We start from the raw sequence: 18,261 nt of genomic DNA, 5'->3' as shown, positions 1-18,261 counted from the left end.
CTCAAGTTGTTCGGATTACAATGCGCATTCTTGACGTGTCTTCCTTCTCCTGTGGCTCCAGAGTCAGCCAATGCCACAGATGATGGGAATGCAAACAGATAGCTTTCTACAGGAATTATAAACCTCCTTGGTGACATTGTGCGAAAACCACAGAAACAAATTCCACCTACCTTGGTTGAGTGGAAATAAATAAAGATTCGATGACGCTAATCTAATGCTCGCATTGTCACTCCGAGCAAGGAATCTTTCACCCTTTTACGCCTCCTCTTGTTGAAATGTTCGCTGATTACAAATGAGTCTAAGAGCAATTCAAGCTCACAGGATAAATAACAGCTCCTTTGGCATCAAACGCATTTGAGAGAATGTGTGAGAGAGATGTTGAGAAACGCTGTGGGCCGCTCATTAATGAAGTGAAACAGCTTTTGCCCATATCAAAACATCAATCTCCAAAGACCTCTCTGCTAAACAAACCTCCAAGTCAACAATCTGACAGGGAGTGTCAAAGCATAACATCTCTTTCACCTAGTCAATCCACTCAGCACAAATACAGTACATTTTCCCACAGTTGGAAATGCCAGATATACACGCAAAGCCTAAATGAAAAACATATTGATTTTGTTGTATTCGATAAAGGAAGCTGTGATTGTTTCAGCATGGGGGCAGAGCACTGCAGTTATGGCCATAACCGGCAAGCAGCAACATATTTTGCCCGAAATGCACTTGAAAACCGTGACACATATCATCATCTGTAAGTGGCTGAACTCTGCACCAATTATGGAGGCGGCAGTGTGGGGGAGCGCAGCTTTTGTCTGCTTATTTCTACTCTTGTTTCCAGTTAACAAAAGAAAATGTCACACACTTTTAACCGGTCAATCTCAAGAGCCTTCCTTCATATGAACCCCCAATCTGACATATTTATACAATCACAACAAGGGTGAACAGACTCCAGAAGACTCACTATAACAGAGATCAGATTGAAGAGTGACTGTAATACTACAACAGACAACTGCTTTGTCATAGAAGTGTTACACACAACCCTTTTTATAAGACTATTTCTATCAAGGTTGGGCAAAATCCTTTCAGTTTATGATTATGTTTTGGAACTGAATTGGCCATAACAAACAAGATGCTGAATATGATTTGGAATGACAAGATGAGGAATTTGAGCCAGATCTCATCATGAAAGTGCGTATTTATAGCACAAATTATATTTCTCGTATCATTTATACGCCAAAAATTGTTTTTGCGTACATATGATTCGCAGTTTTCGCGTGCATATGATACGCACTTTATGGCGTGTAATACGCACGCAGTCCACACTCCTAATCCTACCCAAGGGGTTTACAGTGCGTATCATTTGCACGCAAAAACTATTTTTGGCGTATAAATGATACGAGAAATATCATTTGTGCTATAGATACGCACTTTCATGAGATCGTGTTGGGAATTTACTGAATTCAACTCAAACTCAACACAGTCAAACAACAGAGAAATTTCAGTACAACATTATTTACAGAATTATATCATTAATTTTGATCAATTATGCTTATTTATTCCCTGATATGTAGAATACATTTTGTGAAATATCATACAATTAAAAAATGTATGTAAAAAATGAATGTATTGTCACGTGATTCTGCAGAAATCATTCTAATATACTGATTTGGTGCTCAAGAAACATTTAATATTATTATAAATGTTTAAAACAGTTCTGCTGCTTAATATTTTTGTGAAATATTTTTTAGCGTTTTTAGAACAGAAAGTTAAAATAATAACATAATGTTTGGTTTTCACAAATTTAAGGTATAGTTTTCACAAATTTATTATATAATGACATTTCAGCATAAACATATGCTGTTTATGCATATTCTGTTGTATGTAATACAACAGAAATTTCAATAGGTGCCATTTCATATCTGTTCTATAATATTTAAAATGAAAAGGAAGAACTCAGGGTTATTTTATAGACCTTATATAGCCCCGCCCCTTTTCAGCGCTGTGCTCTTTGTCTTTTGACTTCCGGTCTGTATTTTCACAGCGATTTTGCGTGTTTATTAATGAACGGCTCGTTTTAAAATCTTCCCGGTCAACTGACATTTGTTAAGTCCTCTGCTTTAAACATTACAGTCCTCATGATAACTTTCGTTAATTTTACATTAAGTAAATCCACTTCAAAAGCGAATTACTCCTGGACAGCAGCGCCATAGAAATATACAGAGCGACTGCAAAAACGGAAGTTAAAAGACAATATTCTAAAGATGGCGGCGCCGTCGTTTCTCTGGTGCATAAGGTCTATATGGTCAGTCAGTCTCTTTGAAAAAAAAATACTGAAACTTACTTAATTTAAATATAAGTTTCAATGTTACTATTATTTATATTTATTGCTAGTTTGAAAACAAAGGAAAACAAAACACACAGATGATTATTTGCATGAGCACCAGCTCAATATGTTCAATGTAGACACAAAGCATTGCACCATGGTGCAGATAGGTACAATTGTAAACAAATCTAATTATAGTTATTACATGCTGTAATTTGATAAAAAAATCAGTGTGCAGAGAAGTACAATGTCTTTGTGAGGGTTTAACAAGACTTTCATCATATTTCCATATGCAGCAGTGCATATAATATTGTAAAACAGAGCAGTCACAGCATACAAAAGCATGACAACATGGTTTCTAAAAGTCTACTTTTGAGCTAAAGACGTGTTTCATTTAGGAGCTATGGGAGAGGCAGAAATGCTTTATAGGGAGATTGGTTTCTAAGCACAGATTTACAGAGGTTGTTAAATTATGCAAGGCTGGTGAACACAGCCTCATCTCATCAGTAGAACAGTCTGCCTCAGCGCACATGATGACTACCATATGGTACCCAGCTCTGGAGGTGGGCAAGAAGAATGTTCTTTACACAGCGAATCTAGCACCGAGCCCTCCGCTGTGGGTAAAACAGACTTCAAACTGCAGTGGAGACTGCACCAGCCCTGAGGACGGCTGCATCTGTTGCATCCAATAGAAATATCACCATTTGCCACACTTAGTAATGAGGATCCTACACATAAATAGCCAGAGTGATAGTGATAGCCAGAAGAAAAAAAATCAGACAGAAAATTACATGTCACTAGCAATTCAGAAACATGGACTATTTCACACAAATGAGTACAAGCGAGTTAAATGAGGTTCATACTGCCACTGCATTGTAATGAAGTACAAATGTTACAGAAATGCTCTTGAATCTTGTTCACGCATCATCCAAAAAAAAAGAACAAAAAAAAGAAAAAAGAAAAAAAGAAAGAAATGGCTGTCTAAAACCAAAGACTGCTGCCTAACAGCTGCCTGAGCTAACAGACCATTTGAATTTAAAGATTCCCTTTAAGGGGTTCAAATAGGCTTCCAGGGCCACGTCACGTCTGATAATCTATAACAAATTCAAGAGACAACCAAGTGAATATTAAACCACTATAACACTATATTTTGATAGAAACAGAATCATAGGTTGAAACAAACCGACATTTATGAAAGATTTATGCCTAATTCTTTGAGATACGAAAGCCCATTTAAATCATGACGGCTCTCGGTATAGTTTAATAGTTTATCTCGGAATAGTTTATTGAATATGACAATGTTAATGTATTTGGTCTTGGCAGGGTAGACCTATTGCTGCTGCAGAGCAAGTATGCTATATGTATATATATATATATATAATTATTTTTGTGCTCCATGACATGAGAGTAAGTATATGTTGACATCCTTATAACACAATTGTTTAAGGTGGTCATGCAGAATCAGGAGCATGTGGCCACACAGTTCAATTTTAAGATCAGTAGTAAGACACAGCGAATGGATGACATCCCTCCACACACAACCTCCTCCCGTTCCCGTCACAGCGGCTGATCATCTGTACAGCAAGAGTAGGCGAGATAAGAATATCAATCTCATCTCTGTCGAGTGACTCACTGTGGGGAACGGTGTAAGAGGAAACATCTGGAGAAGGTCACGCATCATCCCGTCTCCCATTGGTGCGGCTGACTGCAGACAATCACAGGGCAAAGATGCTCAGAATCATCAGCATTTATCGGCATAATGAGACAGAACGCAACATGTCCTTGTTTGACGTTAGGTAAGCCGTTCCATTACTGAAATGAGCTCTCCTCCCAGCAAGGAGAAAGGAAACAGGTAAAACTAAAGCGTTGGGTGCTCACTAGTCTCAGTCTCAGACGTCATGCCCATGGACCGTTAGCTAAATTGTGATGCATAAGGCACACAAAATTGGAAACACTTCAGGAGTTTCAAAGTCATCATCTGATTTATTGAATTCTTCAGGATTTCCTGGATACATGTGCGTGTGTCACATTCTTTACGGTCCACCAGGAAACAAATTTGTCATGATGCCAAACCCCCTCATGGAAGAAGAAAGCAGTTTTGTTGTGACAACGAGCGCTTATCAGTATCAACTAAATGCTGGATGTGAAGTATATGAAGCTCATGGCATACATTCTTTAAAATACGTCCATGAGTTTTACATGCCGGGGCATCTAAATTGAAGGGACATCTACTTTATATTTTCACGCCCCTAAACATCATGCTGAACAAAACAAACTGTGATTGGTTGCTTTACATGTGCCTTTTGGGCAGTCCTTGGCCAATGAAAGCTGTTATGGAGTCCAGACCTTCTGCAGTCAGTCTGAATGTCTGGCTATGTGAGACTAGGTGCTCACTAACAGCTGTGAGAGACAGACAGCGAGCACTTCAGCCCTACACTGCTGTTGTCTCCATATAGGGCGAATGTCTCAGACAGCCAATCAATAGATAAGTGGTGGAAAGACAGTTCTGGTCCTGAACACGGTCAGCTGTTTACTAGTCCGAGAGGGAGCTGGAACAATCTAGTGATTGTGACAGGCCTCTCAGAGCCTGTAATACCTGAAAGTCTAAATAATGAATGAATGCAGAGCGCTGCCCTGCTCTTTGACTCACGGCAGAAAGCCACACTGGGGAAAGTGAGGATTGCTTGTTAAAGGTAGAGGCCAGACAGCCAGAGACAGATTATCAAAGACACATAACAAGCTAAAGCTCACAAGGAACGTGGCGTGTTAACAAAGTTTCCTTACCTAGTCCTGCTCCAAACAATTTACTTCGAAGAGAACATAACATCAAAGCCCAGACGTGGTCTGATCTGCAGCAAAAGAATGCATTTGATGTCACAATAGTGAAATGTCAAGTGAAGTGTTAATAGCTCACAAACCTGATTTTTTAGGAAAATGTTAGCCAGTCTTGAATTGCACTTTGAATGATTTGAGCACGCTGCTCCGATCCATAAACTCCACTAATAAGGTTTTCGATTATTCCAGGACCAGTAATTTCAACACAAAGACATTCACTCTGCTTTTCTTACACACCCTGTATTACTCTCTGGCCATTAGGAAAGGAAAATCTCAGGTGCAAGGAGGTCTGGGGAAAAGTTCAGAAAAACATAAATAAAATAAAACAAATAAATAAACAAAAATAATATATAATGAATAAAATTATAATAAATGTTAAAATGTATTATGTTTTTGTCTTTATAATATCATGCACAAAATGTGATCATGACAGGGGGCCCATGGCATCAAAAAGTTGGTCAATTCATGTCCTAGACAGGGATCAGATTTAGGAATGCACAACATTTTAGCCATCAAATATTTCTAACCAAAAGTCTCACTACTAGAGATGGACAATGAGCTGCCTGAGAATTTGCTATGCTAAGATCTGATAACAGGATAATTTACAAGGATAAAAATGAAATGAAAAATCAACACATGAAACAATCCCAGTTTAATTAGATTTCATTTAAATGCTGAGTGATGGATGATATGAGTGCAAAAAAGGTAATGCAAGCAGCTGTTAGGACACGTGCACTTCTCTGAGTCTCGTGGATAAATCCAGATACGCAAGCACAACCGCACAAAAAACAAACAAAAAAAACCTCTGAAGTCTAGAGGAGCATAATGTGGACAAAATTCCACAACAATGGCTTCTCAGTTGTGCATTAAATAATTTATTGCCACATTACTAGTGAGATTCATTCACAAGATAATATTTTGGTGCACACAAGTGCCACAAATAGTGACAGGCTACTTCAAACAAAAATAATCTCATTGAACACATGGAAATATTTCTCAACAGCTTCTTTCAAAAGGCTCATTTAAAATTGACGATTTTGGTCAACAATTTTCCTTTTGGTGCATCACTATTCAGATAAATAGATATTTGTGCTGCATCATCAAGGTCATGGGTTCTATTCCCAAGGAATGCATGAACTGATAAAATGCTATCTTGAATGCAGTGTCACTTTGGGTGTCAGTTAAATGCATAAAATTGTAAAGAAAATACATAGTCTCATATAACATTTCAGAATCTCAATAGATCCAATCAATAAATGTGCTGCGATATACCAAGATACCAAAATCTGCAATCAAAATTCTGAGATTTCAATATGAACTCTAACATTTCCCATCAAACCCTTCTGAGAACTCCATTAAGTCTTCTGAGCTATGAAAGGGCATCCTCAGAGTGATACAATTTTCCTCAAACTCAAACACACTCACATGAATCCACTGTGGCTTTGTTGGTGACTTTCTTACTACGCTTATAAAGAAATTTCCATCCCCACACCTTCACAGAGGGGGCCGCTTCAAATACGGCCAGCTGCAGAGCCTGTCTGCCAAGTCCACAGAGCGGCCGTTTGCAAAATGTCAACATTGAGAGTTCATCTCTCCAAAAGATTGGAGGGGGCATTAGCCAAGGCAAACTCTGCTTTTAGCGGAGGGGTATTGTGAGTCCCCTTAAACAGTGGGTCCATAAAAGTTGTTAGTAGGCACTTAACCATCTGTACACACAGCCGCAAAAGAATGCATTTGAATATTTTTCACGCACACTGCCTCATCTGCATATTGACCTCTAGAAACCAGTGTGTCCTCTACAGCCTATTCCAGCACACACAGCACATTTATAATATCATTTCCCTTTAAAGCACGACCCATCTGGGAACAAGCTGTCGCAAATGTACTCATAGATGAATGTACCTTCTCATGCTTTTCTTTCTTTTTTGCAGATGTGGTGAAATCTAGGGCTCTATTCAGAAGACTCAAACAATTGTCTTAATCATGCATAAAGCACATGACTAATGACCAAATAAGCATTTCCATCATCGAGATCAAGAATCAACAATATGTGACCCATATGCGTGCTTTGGCAACACAAAGACCGAAATGAGAAGCTGGCAGAGTTGCACATGCTCAACAGCGTTTAACAGAACACTTGTACAAACTGTCCTAACTAGTTGACGGTAAAAGGAGGAGAGGAGAGGTCACGGAAAGACAGCCTGCGCTAATGGGCATGTTTTTCTGCGAAGAGAGCAAATCTACAGCAATCAGGAAGAGTATTTTACACGGACACTTGTTAGCACCTTTGTGCCGTCTCGCTGCGAGAGAGGAACTATTTAAAGGACGAGGAGATAGTGTTTGCTCATACTTTAGCTTCGAGGCAATACGTTTGGTAAACTCCACTTAATGAAGAGGCATGCATTAACCGGTGAAATGGTAATGAGTTGAATGTTAACCGTGCTGAAAATGCAAAATGTATCTTTAGGCGGCTTAGATATATTCCGTTGGGGATATTTCAGGCGTTCAATAAAAACGGATGCGTTAAAGGCCCTAAATGAAACAGTTTACATGAGCGATTATCTGAATCATGATGCCTGCGATCATAGACCCTTAATGGTTCTCATTACTCGCTTCTCACTGACGATCAACCATATGGTGGTGGAAGCCCACAGAGAGACTAGTTTCCCTATTGGGACCGCACATCTCACCTGATTCTTCAGGTCTAGTTTGGGGCATGGCCGCCCACCGTTGAACGGCTTCTCCCGAAGCCATTTGGACCTGATTTTCAGCCCGCTGCCGCAGGAGGCACTGCAGGCCGACCACGGCGACCAGTCGCTCAGCTTGCAGTCCAGAGGGCATGGCATGTGGCAGACCTCTTCCACCAGACCTGCGAAAGAGCATGTTGAGCAATCAGAGCGGTCGAGCCCCTGCCATTCACCATCCCACTAACAATGTTAGCGGAAACACCTGGTACCGATGCTGAGACCTCGTCTAATTTACACTGACAGTTCAGGGCACCCCACAGCTTCCTATTTGACTAATGAATGCTCGCCTTTCCAGCAGAGACAAATTACTTATCTCTTTACTGAGAGAGAGAAAGAGAGGAAAAGAAGATAGAAACAAGTATGCAAACCTGATTCGCTGCAGAGTTCTGGGCTAACCAAGTGGGCTTCATGGTCCAGACAGGCCACGGCACGATAACGCAATCCCTGACCACAGTCACGTGCTTCTCGGCGACCCCTCCAACCCTGGAGGGATCCTTGGACCGGGGTCTCAGACAGGACACAAGATGACCAGTTACCATACGGCTGAGAAACAAACTCTTCGCACGGACAAGGCTCGGACTCTACCAGAGGGTACAAGTCTTCCTTCAAACAACGGTCCTGTTTCCGGCTCCGACCTGAAAATAGTGAGAAAATGGAGCCAGAAAGCAAGAAGAAAAAAGAAAGAGGAAGCAATAAATAACAGACTAGTCATCAGCATTTTTGGTGCTATTCAGACTGCACTCTGGGAGCTCATGTGTGTAATGTACTTATCTGTCTATGAAAATTATTAAAACATTAATGATGTCTGGATAACTGGACCATTACTCATTCTGCTGTCAAATGTGGACTGCTAAGTGCCACTGCAAACATCCCCAGGGAACGATTAGAGAACTATTCTGAGTAGGCTGAAATGGAAACGCTCAGTGACAAGAGCAAGACAGAATAATTTCTTTAAGCAAACATGCCATTCAACACACTTTATATGATGGATCAGGGGTGTCCAATCCTGCTCCTGGAGAGCCACTATTGAGCAGAGTTCTGCTCCAACCTTAAATAACACACCTGAAGAAACGAATCAAGGTCTTCAGGGTTAATAGAAACTTCCAGGCAGGTGTGTTGAAGCTGGGATGTTGCACTGTCTGCAGGATGTTGGTTACCCCTGTGATGGAGGATCAGTTCTGGAGTAACTGATGAATGGATTGTCAAGATCAGAATTCCATTTGGCATGGATATGGTTCTGAATGACATTTTATTGAGTTCAAATTGTGTTTGTCTTACAACCTTTATTTTAGGATTGCTTTTACTTTATTTGTTTCTCTATTGTTGTTTTTGGTTATCTGCCTTTTGTTATATTTACAGTGTAATGCCTTGTTGTGTTTGTCTTATATGTAAAGCGCCTTGAGAAAATAACTTTTAAAGGTGCTATATAAAATACATTTATTATTATTATTATGACTTTTAGGAGGGTACCAACCCTGCTCAGAATGTATTAAAAGATTCAAGGGCAGCACACTTCCCAAACCCACAAGACTTTTGTTTGTCTTAAGATAAAATTAAAGATATTTATATTGAAACTTGAGAGATTCCTGTCCCTCCATTCAAAAACTTTGATGCTTCTAATTTTCAATGTATGTTCTTATTCACATATAAACATTGATAAAGACACATACATAAAGTTTATCAAATACAGCAAATGGAAGCTTAGCCGTACTTGCTTGACTCGCAAGAACAAACATTGGTTCTTGTGAACTCTCAAAACGTGTCTGCATGACAATTTCAATGGAAAGACAGAAATTTGTCAGGATTCATTGAAAATATCTTCATTTGGTTTCAAACATGAACGAAATTCTCATGGGTTTGGAAAAACATGAGGGTGCATAAATGATGCCAAACAGGGGGGGGGGGGGGGGGGGGAATAACACGAAATGTTATTCATGTTTAGCACAAAGGTAACATAGTACATAACTCAAGATTATGAATTGCAACAAAAAAAAAATAATTATATAAATAAATAATAATAAAAATAAATAAATAATAAATATAAATAAATAAATGAATGAATAAATGTTAAGACAAGGATGGGTGGTGTCAGTCTCATTCTAAACAACTTACAAAACATATAAGAACCGTTAGCTCATGAGGACCCATATTTAGGACAGATCTGAGTCAAGTCTCAATTCCAACTCCTCCCCACCTACTCTCACCTTCCCGTCTATACTCTAAATCAAAATGTCCAAAAAAGTGTGTGTTTAGAACTTTCACTGATGAAAAGTACAAACAAGTAAATAAAAAATTAAACATCTAAACAAGATAAACAACATTAAGAATCAACAATCCCACAATATGTTTAACAATTCATTGAAGAACATTTATTTATTTATGTTTGTTGTTATTGTTGGGGTGGGGGGGGGGTGGGTTCCCTTTTGTATTGGGATGCCACAGCCAATATGAGAACTGCATCAACCAAAAGCAGCTCCCTTTCTCTTATTTGTACAAACATAGACCCGGAGTACGCCCATGTTCAGTGGACCATATACATCTAATTTATCTAATGAGGAGAGAAATGGATAGATTTCACATCATAAAGGCTTCTGTTTAAGTGGCTATTAGTTCCTCTTTGCACACTTCACTTCCTGGAACATTTCAAATTAGTCATGTCCACTAGACATGATGAATATTATTAGGTTATATAAATAAAAGGATCTGTCCATGAGGAGAGTTGCTCCTTTCAGACATGCTGTTACTGACATTATACAGACCTGCATTCAACAGTGTTCTCAAACCTGTCAAGTAAAATAAACTCAGTCTGTCAAACCTGTGGGCTGCACTGGACAATTATGCATGGTCAGGCTAAATACCTGTGAAAAAAGATGCTTTGATGTACTGGATTCAGAGGCTTTTGGTGTTTTGTTGTTTGAAGGATTCAGCTTTGTTGCATCAATGCGATCAGTGTGGTTTTGCTGACAGCTAAAGCTTTAAAGATAAAGCTGATGAAAGATCATCATCAATCATGATGCAATACTCAGTGGATTCAGTCAATCTCTGGTCGAGTCAAAAGCCAAATGACACTGTCACAATTTATGATTGAACTTGACGCACAACGTAATGACGAACGTAGTTGCCCAGCCCTGTGTGTATGAACCGCGAGAGGCGTCATTACCTTGTGCGTCAAGTTACTCTTTTGGCGTAAATCGATGCGTACGGCCATCTGTCGGAAGCTAGTTATTTTAGTCGATAAAGTTTTAAATATGGATATTTTCTGTACTCGCCAATCAATAATCGTGAACCATGCTGACTGAACGACACAACAGCGGCGTGCGATATATTGTATCATAGATACATAGATCTCTCATTAGCGGCTTACCTATTAGCGGCCACTAATGAGGAATCTATGTATTATATAAAGATTAGCATCGAAAATAACTCGGAGGTTCCTCACTTTACTTTTGGTTTCCAAAACAGAGCCATTAAAAGTTTAAGACAAAGAGAAACAGCTTTGGAAATTTGATGATGGAAACCAATGAGCATAACTTTGGTTATACCACTGTTCAGACACAGCAAATTATTACTCATCCATGTTTTTATTTCAGTAATACAGTCGGAAAGAAAATCAGTGTCAGGGTGCTTATCTGGTTTTGAATGTATATAAATCTGCGTATCTTCAGCATAAAAATGATAATGGAGGCCGAGCAATCTCAAGAGATAGCCAAGTGGTGAAGATAAATATTAAAAAGTAAAGGGCCCAAGACTGACCCCCGAGGAACACCAGTGAAAACAGAGCTAATCTCAGACCTATGGCCACCCACAGAAATGAACTGGGAATGGTCAGTAAAATAGGATCTAAACCACATCAAAACTGTCCCCGACACACCAAACACTCTTTCAAGATGTGTGAGTAATAGACTGTGATCAACAGTATCAAAAGCAGCACTTATATCAAGAAGGATGAGAATGGATGTTGCACCAGAGTCAGAAGCCATCAACAAATCATTGGTGACTTTAACCAAATTTGTCTCAGTACTGTGAAATTTATGAAAACCCGACTGGAGTTCAAAAAGGTAATTAGTCATGAGATGGTTACACAAATGAGAGGCAAAAATATGCTCAAGTATTTTTGCAAGAAACTGAAGATTTGAGATAGGACGATAATTATTAAAATCATTCTCTCTCTCTTTTTTTTTTTTTTTTTTTGGCAATCCTTAGTGCTGCTGGAACAACCCCAGTCTGCAAAGAGTCATTTATAAAACAGCAGGGCACAAAACATTGAAGCAAGATTTAAATAAGCATGTGGGAATAGGATCAAACAGGCAAGTGGTTTCATGCTCAAAACCACTCAATGTTCTAGACGGAATAACTTTAAAGGTGCTCTAAGTGATGTCACGCGTTTTTTAGGCCAAAACATTTTTTGTCACATACAGCAAACATCTCCTCACTATCCGCTAGCTGCCTGTCCCCTGAACACACTGTAAAAAAACGCGGTCTCTCTAGACACCACAGGCTCCACAAACGGCAACAAAAACAAACTGGGCTCACCCGCACCACGAAACACAACAAACAGTGCTCCAGCCAATCACAGACAAGAAGTATTTGAGGGGTGTGGTTTGGGGGTTAGTGCGCGTGGACATGAAGGGGGTGTGGAGGAGAGACGAGAGAGAAGCATGAAGAGGGAAGTTTGAATTATGGCCGACACACGACTAAAGAGACGACGTTCCGATGAACAAATTGTAAAGAAGAGGGACAAGGATAAGGAACGCGCAAAGTCCCGAATTTACATCGGAAAAACCCTCGAAATGTGGCAAGAACTCCGCCGGCAGAAGGGCTTCCAATCCGACATTCAGTTGCTCTGTTTTTGCAGAACAGGTAAATCCATTTTTCTTTCTAAACTGACGTTCATGTTCGCCAAACCAACACAAGGATGTAATTAGCTAGAACTATGCAGTCAGCGTTAGCTTTGGTGAATACAACATATATGTTTCAGCTAGTGATCAATCTCTATTGTAAATGGTCAAGCAAATTCACAGTAGGGCGACAATTTGTGTGAATGATTGTTTTCACCCACTGTTTGTTATGGATTTGAATGTTCATTTATAGGCTATTGACAACTTTGACTAAATTTGTTTACGACGCCGCCGTTGTTTATGCTCACTGGGAAACGCGAAGCTAACGTTATCTTGCTATTATTGCGTCCTTGTATGGGAGCTATAGTTATAGTTATAACCTCATGTGGCGAAACGATTTTAAGACAATGTTTCTCTTTTTCTGCATTCTGTTCTGCAATATATAAAAGCATTTATCTAACTCGGTGACATTACACATTGAATGAAGTATCAGTAAAACTTAATTTTGTTTTTAGTGACTACTTTGACTTTCCTTAATGCCGGAAGGGAGGGGAGGAGGGAGGAGACGGGATGAGGAGGAGGGAGGGTCTAGCTAGCCTCCGTTTTGTTTGACAACAATTCGAATGTCAACACTCCCGGCATCACTTAGAGCACCTTTAATAAGGATTAATCTATATTTAATTTATAGAAATAAATATGTATGCTTGAAAGAATGAAGAATGTTGTTTGCAAGTTGGTATAAAGAATGCATATATCATTAATTGAAAAGACCATGTTCTTGTTTCATTTCAGTATGTCACAGCAGTTAAATCTGTGTCTGTATAGCATGTTCAAACCTTAATATCATTCATATTAACAAATTAATAGATGTTTTCTTCAGGAGTATATAACGAGTTTGGAAATTGTAGAGAAATGCTTAATTTCTGCATTGTCAGCTGTGGATACACCCTTTAATAATGAGCATAATTACATTTACATTTTAGAAACAACATTGACAACAAAAATACTTCCAAGTGCAACCAATGCAGAATTGTCTCTGAGCAACACAAAATTAATGAATACCTGAATAAATCAGTGTTTATAAATTAATTGGTTGAACAGGCACTTGTTTTGTTTCTAAATAAATCAGTGTGGTTTAAACAAATCTATTGAGTGAATGATTATTTGACTCTCTCATAATGACTCTATCCATGTCTCACAGCAGACCTCTATATACAGTATACAGGTAGGGACTAGGGAGAAAGAGAAATGGACACAGTCATTGAGGTAGAAAGAAACTCACACTCTCACTGGTGTCCAGAAGCTTCCTGACGAGTGTTTGCCAGCCTCCATCTGTTCTGGGTGTTCAGAGGCGGTCAGTGATAGAAAACAGCTCTAACAGTGTGAAATCTCTGTCAGTACACTGCAGCCTCACTGACAATCTGCTTTCTGCTTTCACTGCGTGTGTGAGTGTGCGCATATGTATATAAAACACATACACTTTCCACAGCAACGATTCATTATTGATGACACCCCCAGAAACCAACACCTGCTGGATATAGTGCATTTAATTAAGCAAGAAGCACAATCACCCTTAGCTTGCAGTTTTCAGCCTTCATTTTTTGTCATTTCTTTTTTCTTTTTTGATGCTCTTGGATTTCTAGGTTGAAATTTGACATTTTAGCATGTGATCGCCTTTGATGTGGGATTTCCTAAAAGTATGAGGTGAAGAAAGCCTTTGAAGGTTTATCTGATACAGTGAACATGTCACACCGAGATGTGCAGGATCTTAATGAGAGCCAATCATGATTTTTATGGGAACAAACTAACTAAAGCAAAAAGCACTGCAATAATTCCCTAACAAGACTCTAAATCTGCCCGTAGAGCAGTTCACATCAGGTCTCTGATCTCCGATGATAGACAGGCTTGTCAAAACACTTATGTATGTGCAGTAAAGCAAAAGAAAAGAAGAAGAGGACAGTTAATGAAATAATGAATATGAATATTCTCCTTAATGTTACCGACTGGAGCCCTGAACACTTAAAGGTCACTTTAAATGACTTCTTTTTCCAAGGCCGTTTTCTGAGCTCTAGCTGATTATGCTCAGCTAAGGAATATACTAAAGCTGACTTGTCTGTCAGCTTACTTCCTTTGTTAAAGTGATATTCCTCAAGTGATACTACAATAATGACACTCTAGAAGCCATTGTACTGGCACTGGTGTTCCAAGGATTTTACAAAAATGCCACTAATTTGTACCCACACTTGTCAGGATATAAACAAGCTTACCGACTCGCTACGGTATAGGATTTATTCACTGATGCAGTATTTGTTCTGTTTTGTGACTTTTCCATTCCAAACACTAAACAAACATCCTGCTAACTGTAAGAAATGAACACAATTGACCTTGTTATAGAAATAGTAATTTGCTTTTTTAATTAACATTTGACCAGATTTAGCACTAAACTTTTGTTCACGTTTATTTTTTGTACACTAAATTATGTATTTGACTAATTGTTTAGATTTTATCAAATTACACCAATTATAAAATTGTGCACCACAGATTTTTCTAGAAGTACTGTGCTGCAGAATTATCCACTCATTTAGTTTATAATTATTTTTGTTTAACTCAAAAAAGATTGTTTATCAGTTCCACACAACGAGGTTTAGATATTCTACAACGATCAAGAAAAAACAGCACTGGTATCGGACCGATAACTGTATCGGCCGATACTCAGAATTTGGAATATCGTATCGGTTATGAAAAATCGGTGCATCACTAATTTTCATCAAGACTAACATTTTTACATATTTTATTTGACTCAATTTGCTTAAAGTTAAAGTTACAGCCTCTTGGATCAACCAGGAGTTAAGTATCTTTCTAAAGGGTAGAATGGTTATTGCACAAACCCGAAACCCTCATACCAGCCTCATAGCATTTTCTCATTAGTGTAATTAGCGCACAAGATTTGGGGGTGGCATAATATATACTGGATATTCACAACTTTGTGAATCACCCTGAAAAGTTGTCTGAATGTACAGTATCTCACCTGTTAGGGTGCGTTTGCGGGTATGTCGGCTCCCACATCCAGAGCATTCAGAGACTTTAGACCAAGAACTGAAGGTGCAGTCATCCCTGCAGGGCACCCAGCAGCTCCTGAAGCGGGACGGCATCGGCCCGGCCCACCGGAGACACTCTGACACGGCTGCCATCTCATCATACTCATCCACACAGCTCACTCCTGAGAGGGCACACAATCAAACACAGCTTTAATACAACAGTCATTTATGCCACTTGTGATAAAAATTTGATAAATATTGCTTTGGACAGAAAATACATGACATGACAGTACTTCAGGCATTAACGTGGTAGCGATTTCATGGAAATGTATTTGCAGCCGGACTGCACGTGGTAAAAGCCATTAACTTTTCCCCATAACTCTTTCTTTAACAGCGCTGATTTCAGATCCTCTCACATGAAAATTGTCCTCCTCTGCATCTCCGCCACTGAGGGACGATAAATGATATGCTTGGCAAATGTGAAGCCGCCTGTTACCTTTTCAGCACACTGCATCCATTCCACCCACAAGATGTATTCCTCACAGACAGCAAAGATTGTGCTGAGGTCTTTTCCCCTCACTGACTTAAATGTGCCACTCTGCCTTACATGATGACATGTTTTTGACACAGTTCTCAGCAGCATGGCTCTTTCCACTCAGCAGAGGCTTTTCAGGGGAGCACAGTTAACACACAGCTATAACACACATTTGAAGGGAACTTTTCAAACTGTATGGCAGAGTTTTTTATTGGTTCACATTGTTTACACAATATTATTAAAGAACAATTAAAAACACAATAATTGTTCCAACCGATCAAGACATCAGGCAATTTAATATAGAAAAAAGTTGGATTTTACCAAGGTAAATAAACACATTGCAACATATGCCCTTTCATTGTTTATTGTTTTTATAGAACAGTGGCAGTAATAAACTAATGGTATAATTATTATATAGTTAATTAGCTTAACTGTAGCCTTGCCAAAATATCTAAAAGGAAGTCTAATGAGCACCAAGGCTCCATGTATTTGATGAAAAATAAAGTAAACACATTGACATTGTGAAACATTATTACAATTTAAGGTAACTGTTTTCTATTTGAAAATATTTAAATAGATAAAATGTAGTGTAATATTTTGATATTAGCTTAATTTTCAACATCATTCCTCAAGTCTTCAGTGTCACATAATCCTTCAGAAATCATTTTCACATGATGATTTGTAAACAGTGTAAAACAGTGTAAAAAGAGCACTACTAAATACATTTAGTAAAGAATAACTAGGGTGTTTCCATGTTATTTTGGGTGTGGATCCATGGCAATAGCATGGTAAATGTGTCATGGCATTCAACTTTAAAAAGAATAACTACATAAGAAAAAGATTTAACCCAAACGAAAAAACTAAAATAAGAGGAGGACTAAATATACAGTATACAGTACATTAGTGATATCTCCAGTATATACCATTTTATTTAGTCTTTTTCAAAGATTTTCTTCACTGATGCATTTACACTTGCACTTTATTGTACACACAGATGAAATATGCTCTTTCAGCTACAGATGCACCAGAGTTTATTTGTTTTTCCAATGTTTAGTAGGTGTTCGTTCCCCACTGCTTGTGCCACATTGATAATTAATACTGTATTGATTCAGATTTGTAGGACACAAATTCCAACCCTTGCAGATCTGTCAGAAAGGCTCTAAACCGAAGGGAGGGAACAATTGAGTTTTGAATATAGAACAAAGACCCTGTGCATGTTTAAGTGCAAAAATAACATCTGACTCTAGTCTGCATGGACGTCACCTTCCCTAGGGCAATGTGATGCTGTTATCTCAGAAGTGACCCTCTGATGTCTTTGAACAGGCATACATGTACACATACGCCTTTACCACATTTTATTGATTCCTATTTGAATTTCAAATGTTGCTCTCTGACCAAAGCATTTGCTCTGTTCACTTCAGAGTAACGTGGGTGGAGATAGTATCTAGACGTGGGATGGTGTTTTAATAATACATCATAGTTTGCTTTTGTGTGAAAACGACAGACTTAGATTATCATTACAAAGGCATTTTATTTGTTTTCACACTCTGCAACTATATATATGGATTATGTATATAGGATCATGTCAGTCATAAACAGATTCAAATAATTAATTAAAATACTATCGTTCAAAAGGTTTGGGGTCAGTAATATTTTCTTCTTTTTTTTGTGAAGAAATTCATACTTTTATTTAGCAAGGATGCATTAAACTGGTTAAACATGACAGTACAAACATTTATAATGTTACAAAAGACTTATATTTCAAACAAATGCTGTTCATTTGAACTATCAATTCATCAAAGAATCCTGAAAAAAAATGCATCACATTTTCCACAAAAATATGAAACAGCACAAATGTTGATAATAATAAGAAATGTTTCTTGAGCAGCATATTATAATGATTTCTGAAGCATCATGTGACACTGAAGACTGGAGTAATGATGCTGAA

General features: G+C 38.5%; 1 protein-coding gene across 9 annotated transcripts in view; it reads right to left on the bottom strand.

Annotated features, from left to right (window-relative positions):
• thsd7ba (thrombospondin, type I, domain containing 7Ba) overlaps window positions 1–18,261 on the bottom strand; it is a 317,109-nt gene that overhangs the window by 34,862 nt on the left and 263,986 nt on the right. For all 9 annotated transcript variants that reach the window (XR_014207450.1, XR_014207451.1, XM_082175663.1 and 6 more), the window contains 3 exons: window positions 15,769–15,960; window positions 8,271–8,537; window positions 7,846–8,024 (listed from right to left, as the gene is read on the bottom strand). Coding sequence is in view for 7 of the 9 variants with exons in the window: in XM_082175663.1 (XP_082031789.1) it covers window positions 7,846–8,024; window positions 8,271–8,537; window positions 15,769–15,960 (638 nt within the window). In the remaining 2 variants the exon portion in view is untranslated. The remainder of the gene's footprint in view (window positions 1–7,845; window positions 8,025–8,270; window positions 8,538–15,768; window positions 15,961–18,261) is intronic.

Source organism: Leuciscus leuciscus (genome assembly GCF_965113295.1).
Source record: "Leuciscus leuciscus genome assembly, chromosome: 7".
Classification (NCBI taxonomy): Eukaryota; Metazoa; Chordata; class Actinopteri; order Cypriniformes; family Leuciscidae; genus Leuciscus; species Leuciscus leuciscus.
Note: the sequence above shows the minus strand (reverse complement) of the source record. Positions and strands in the feature narration are given on the sequence as shown.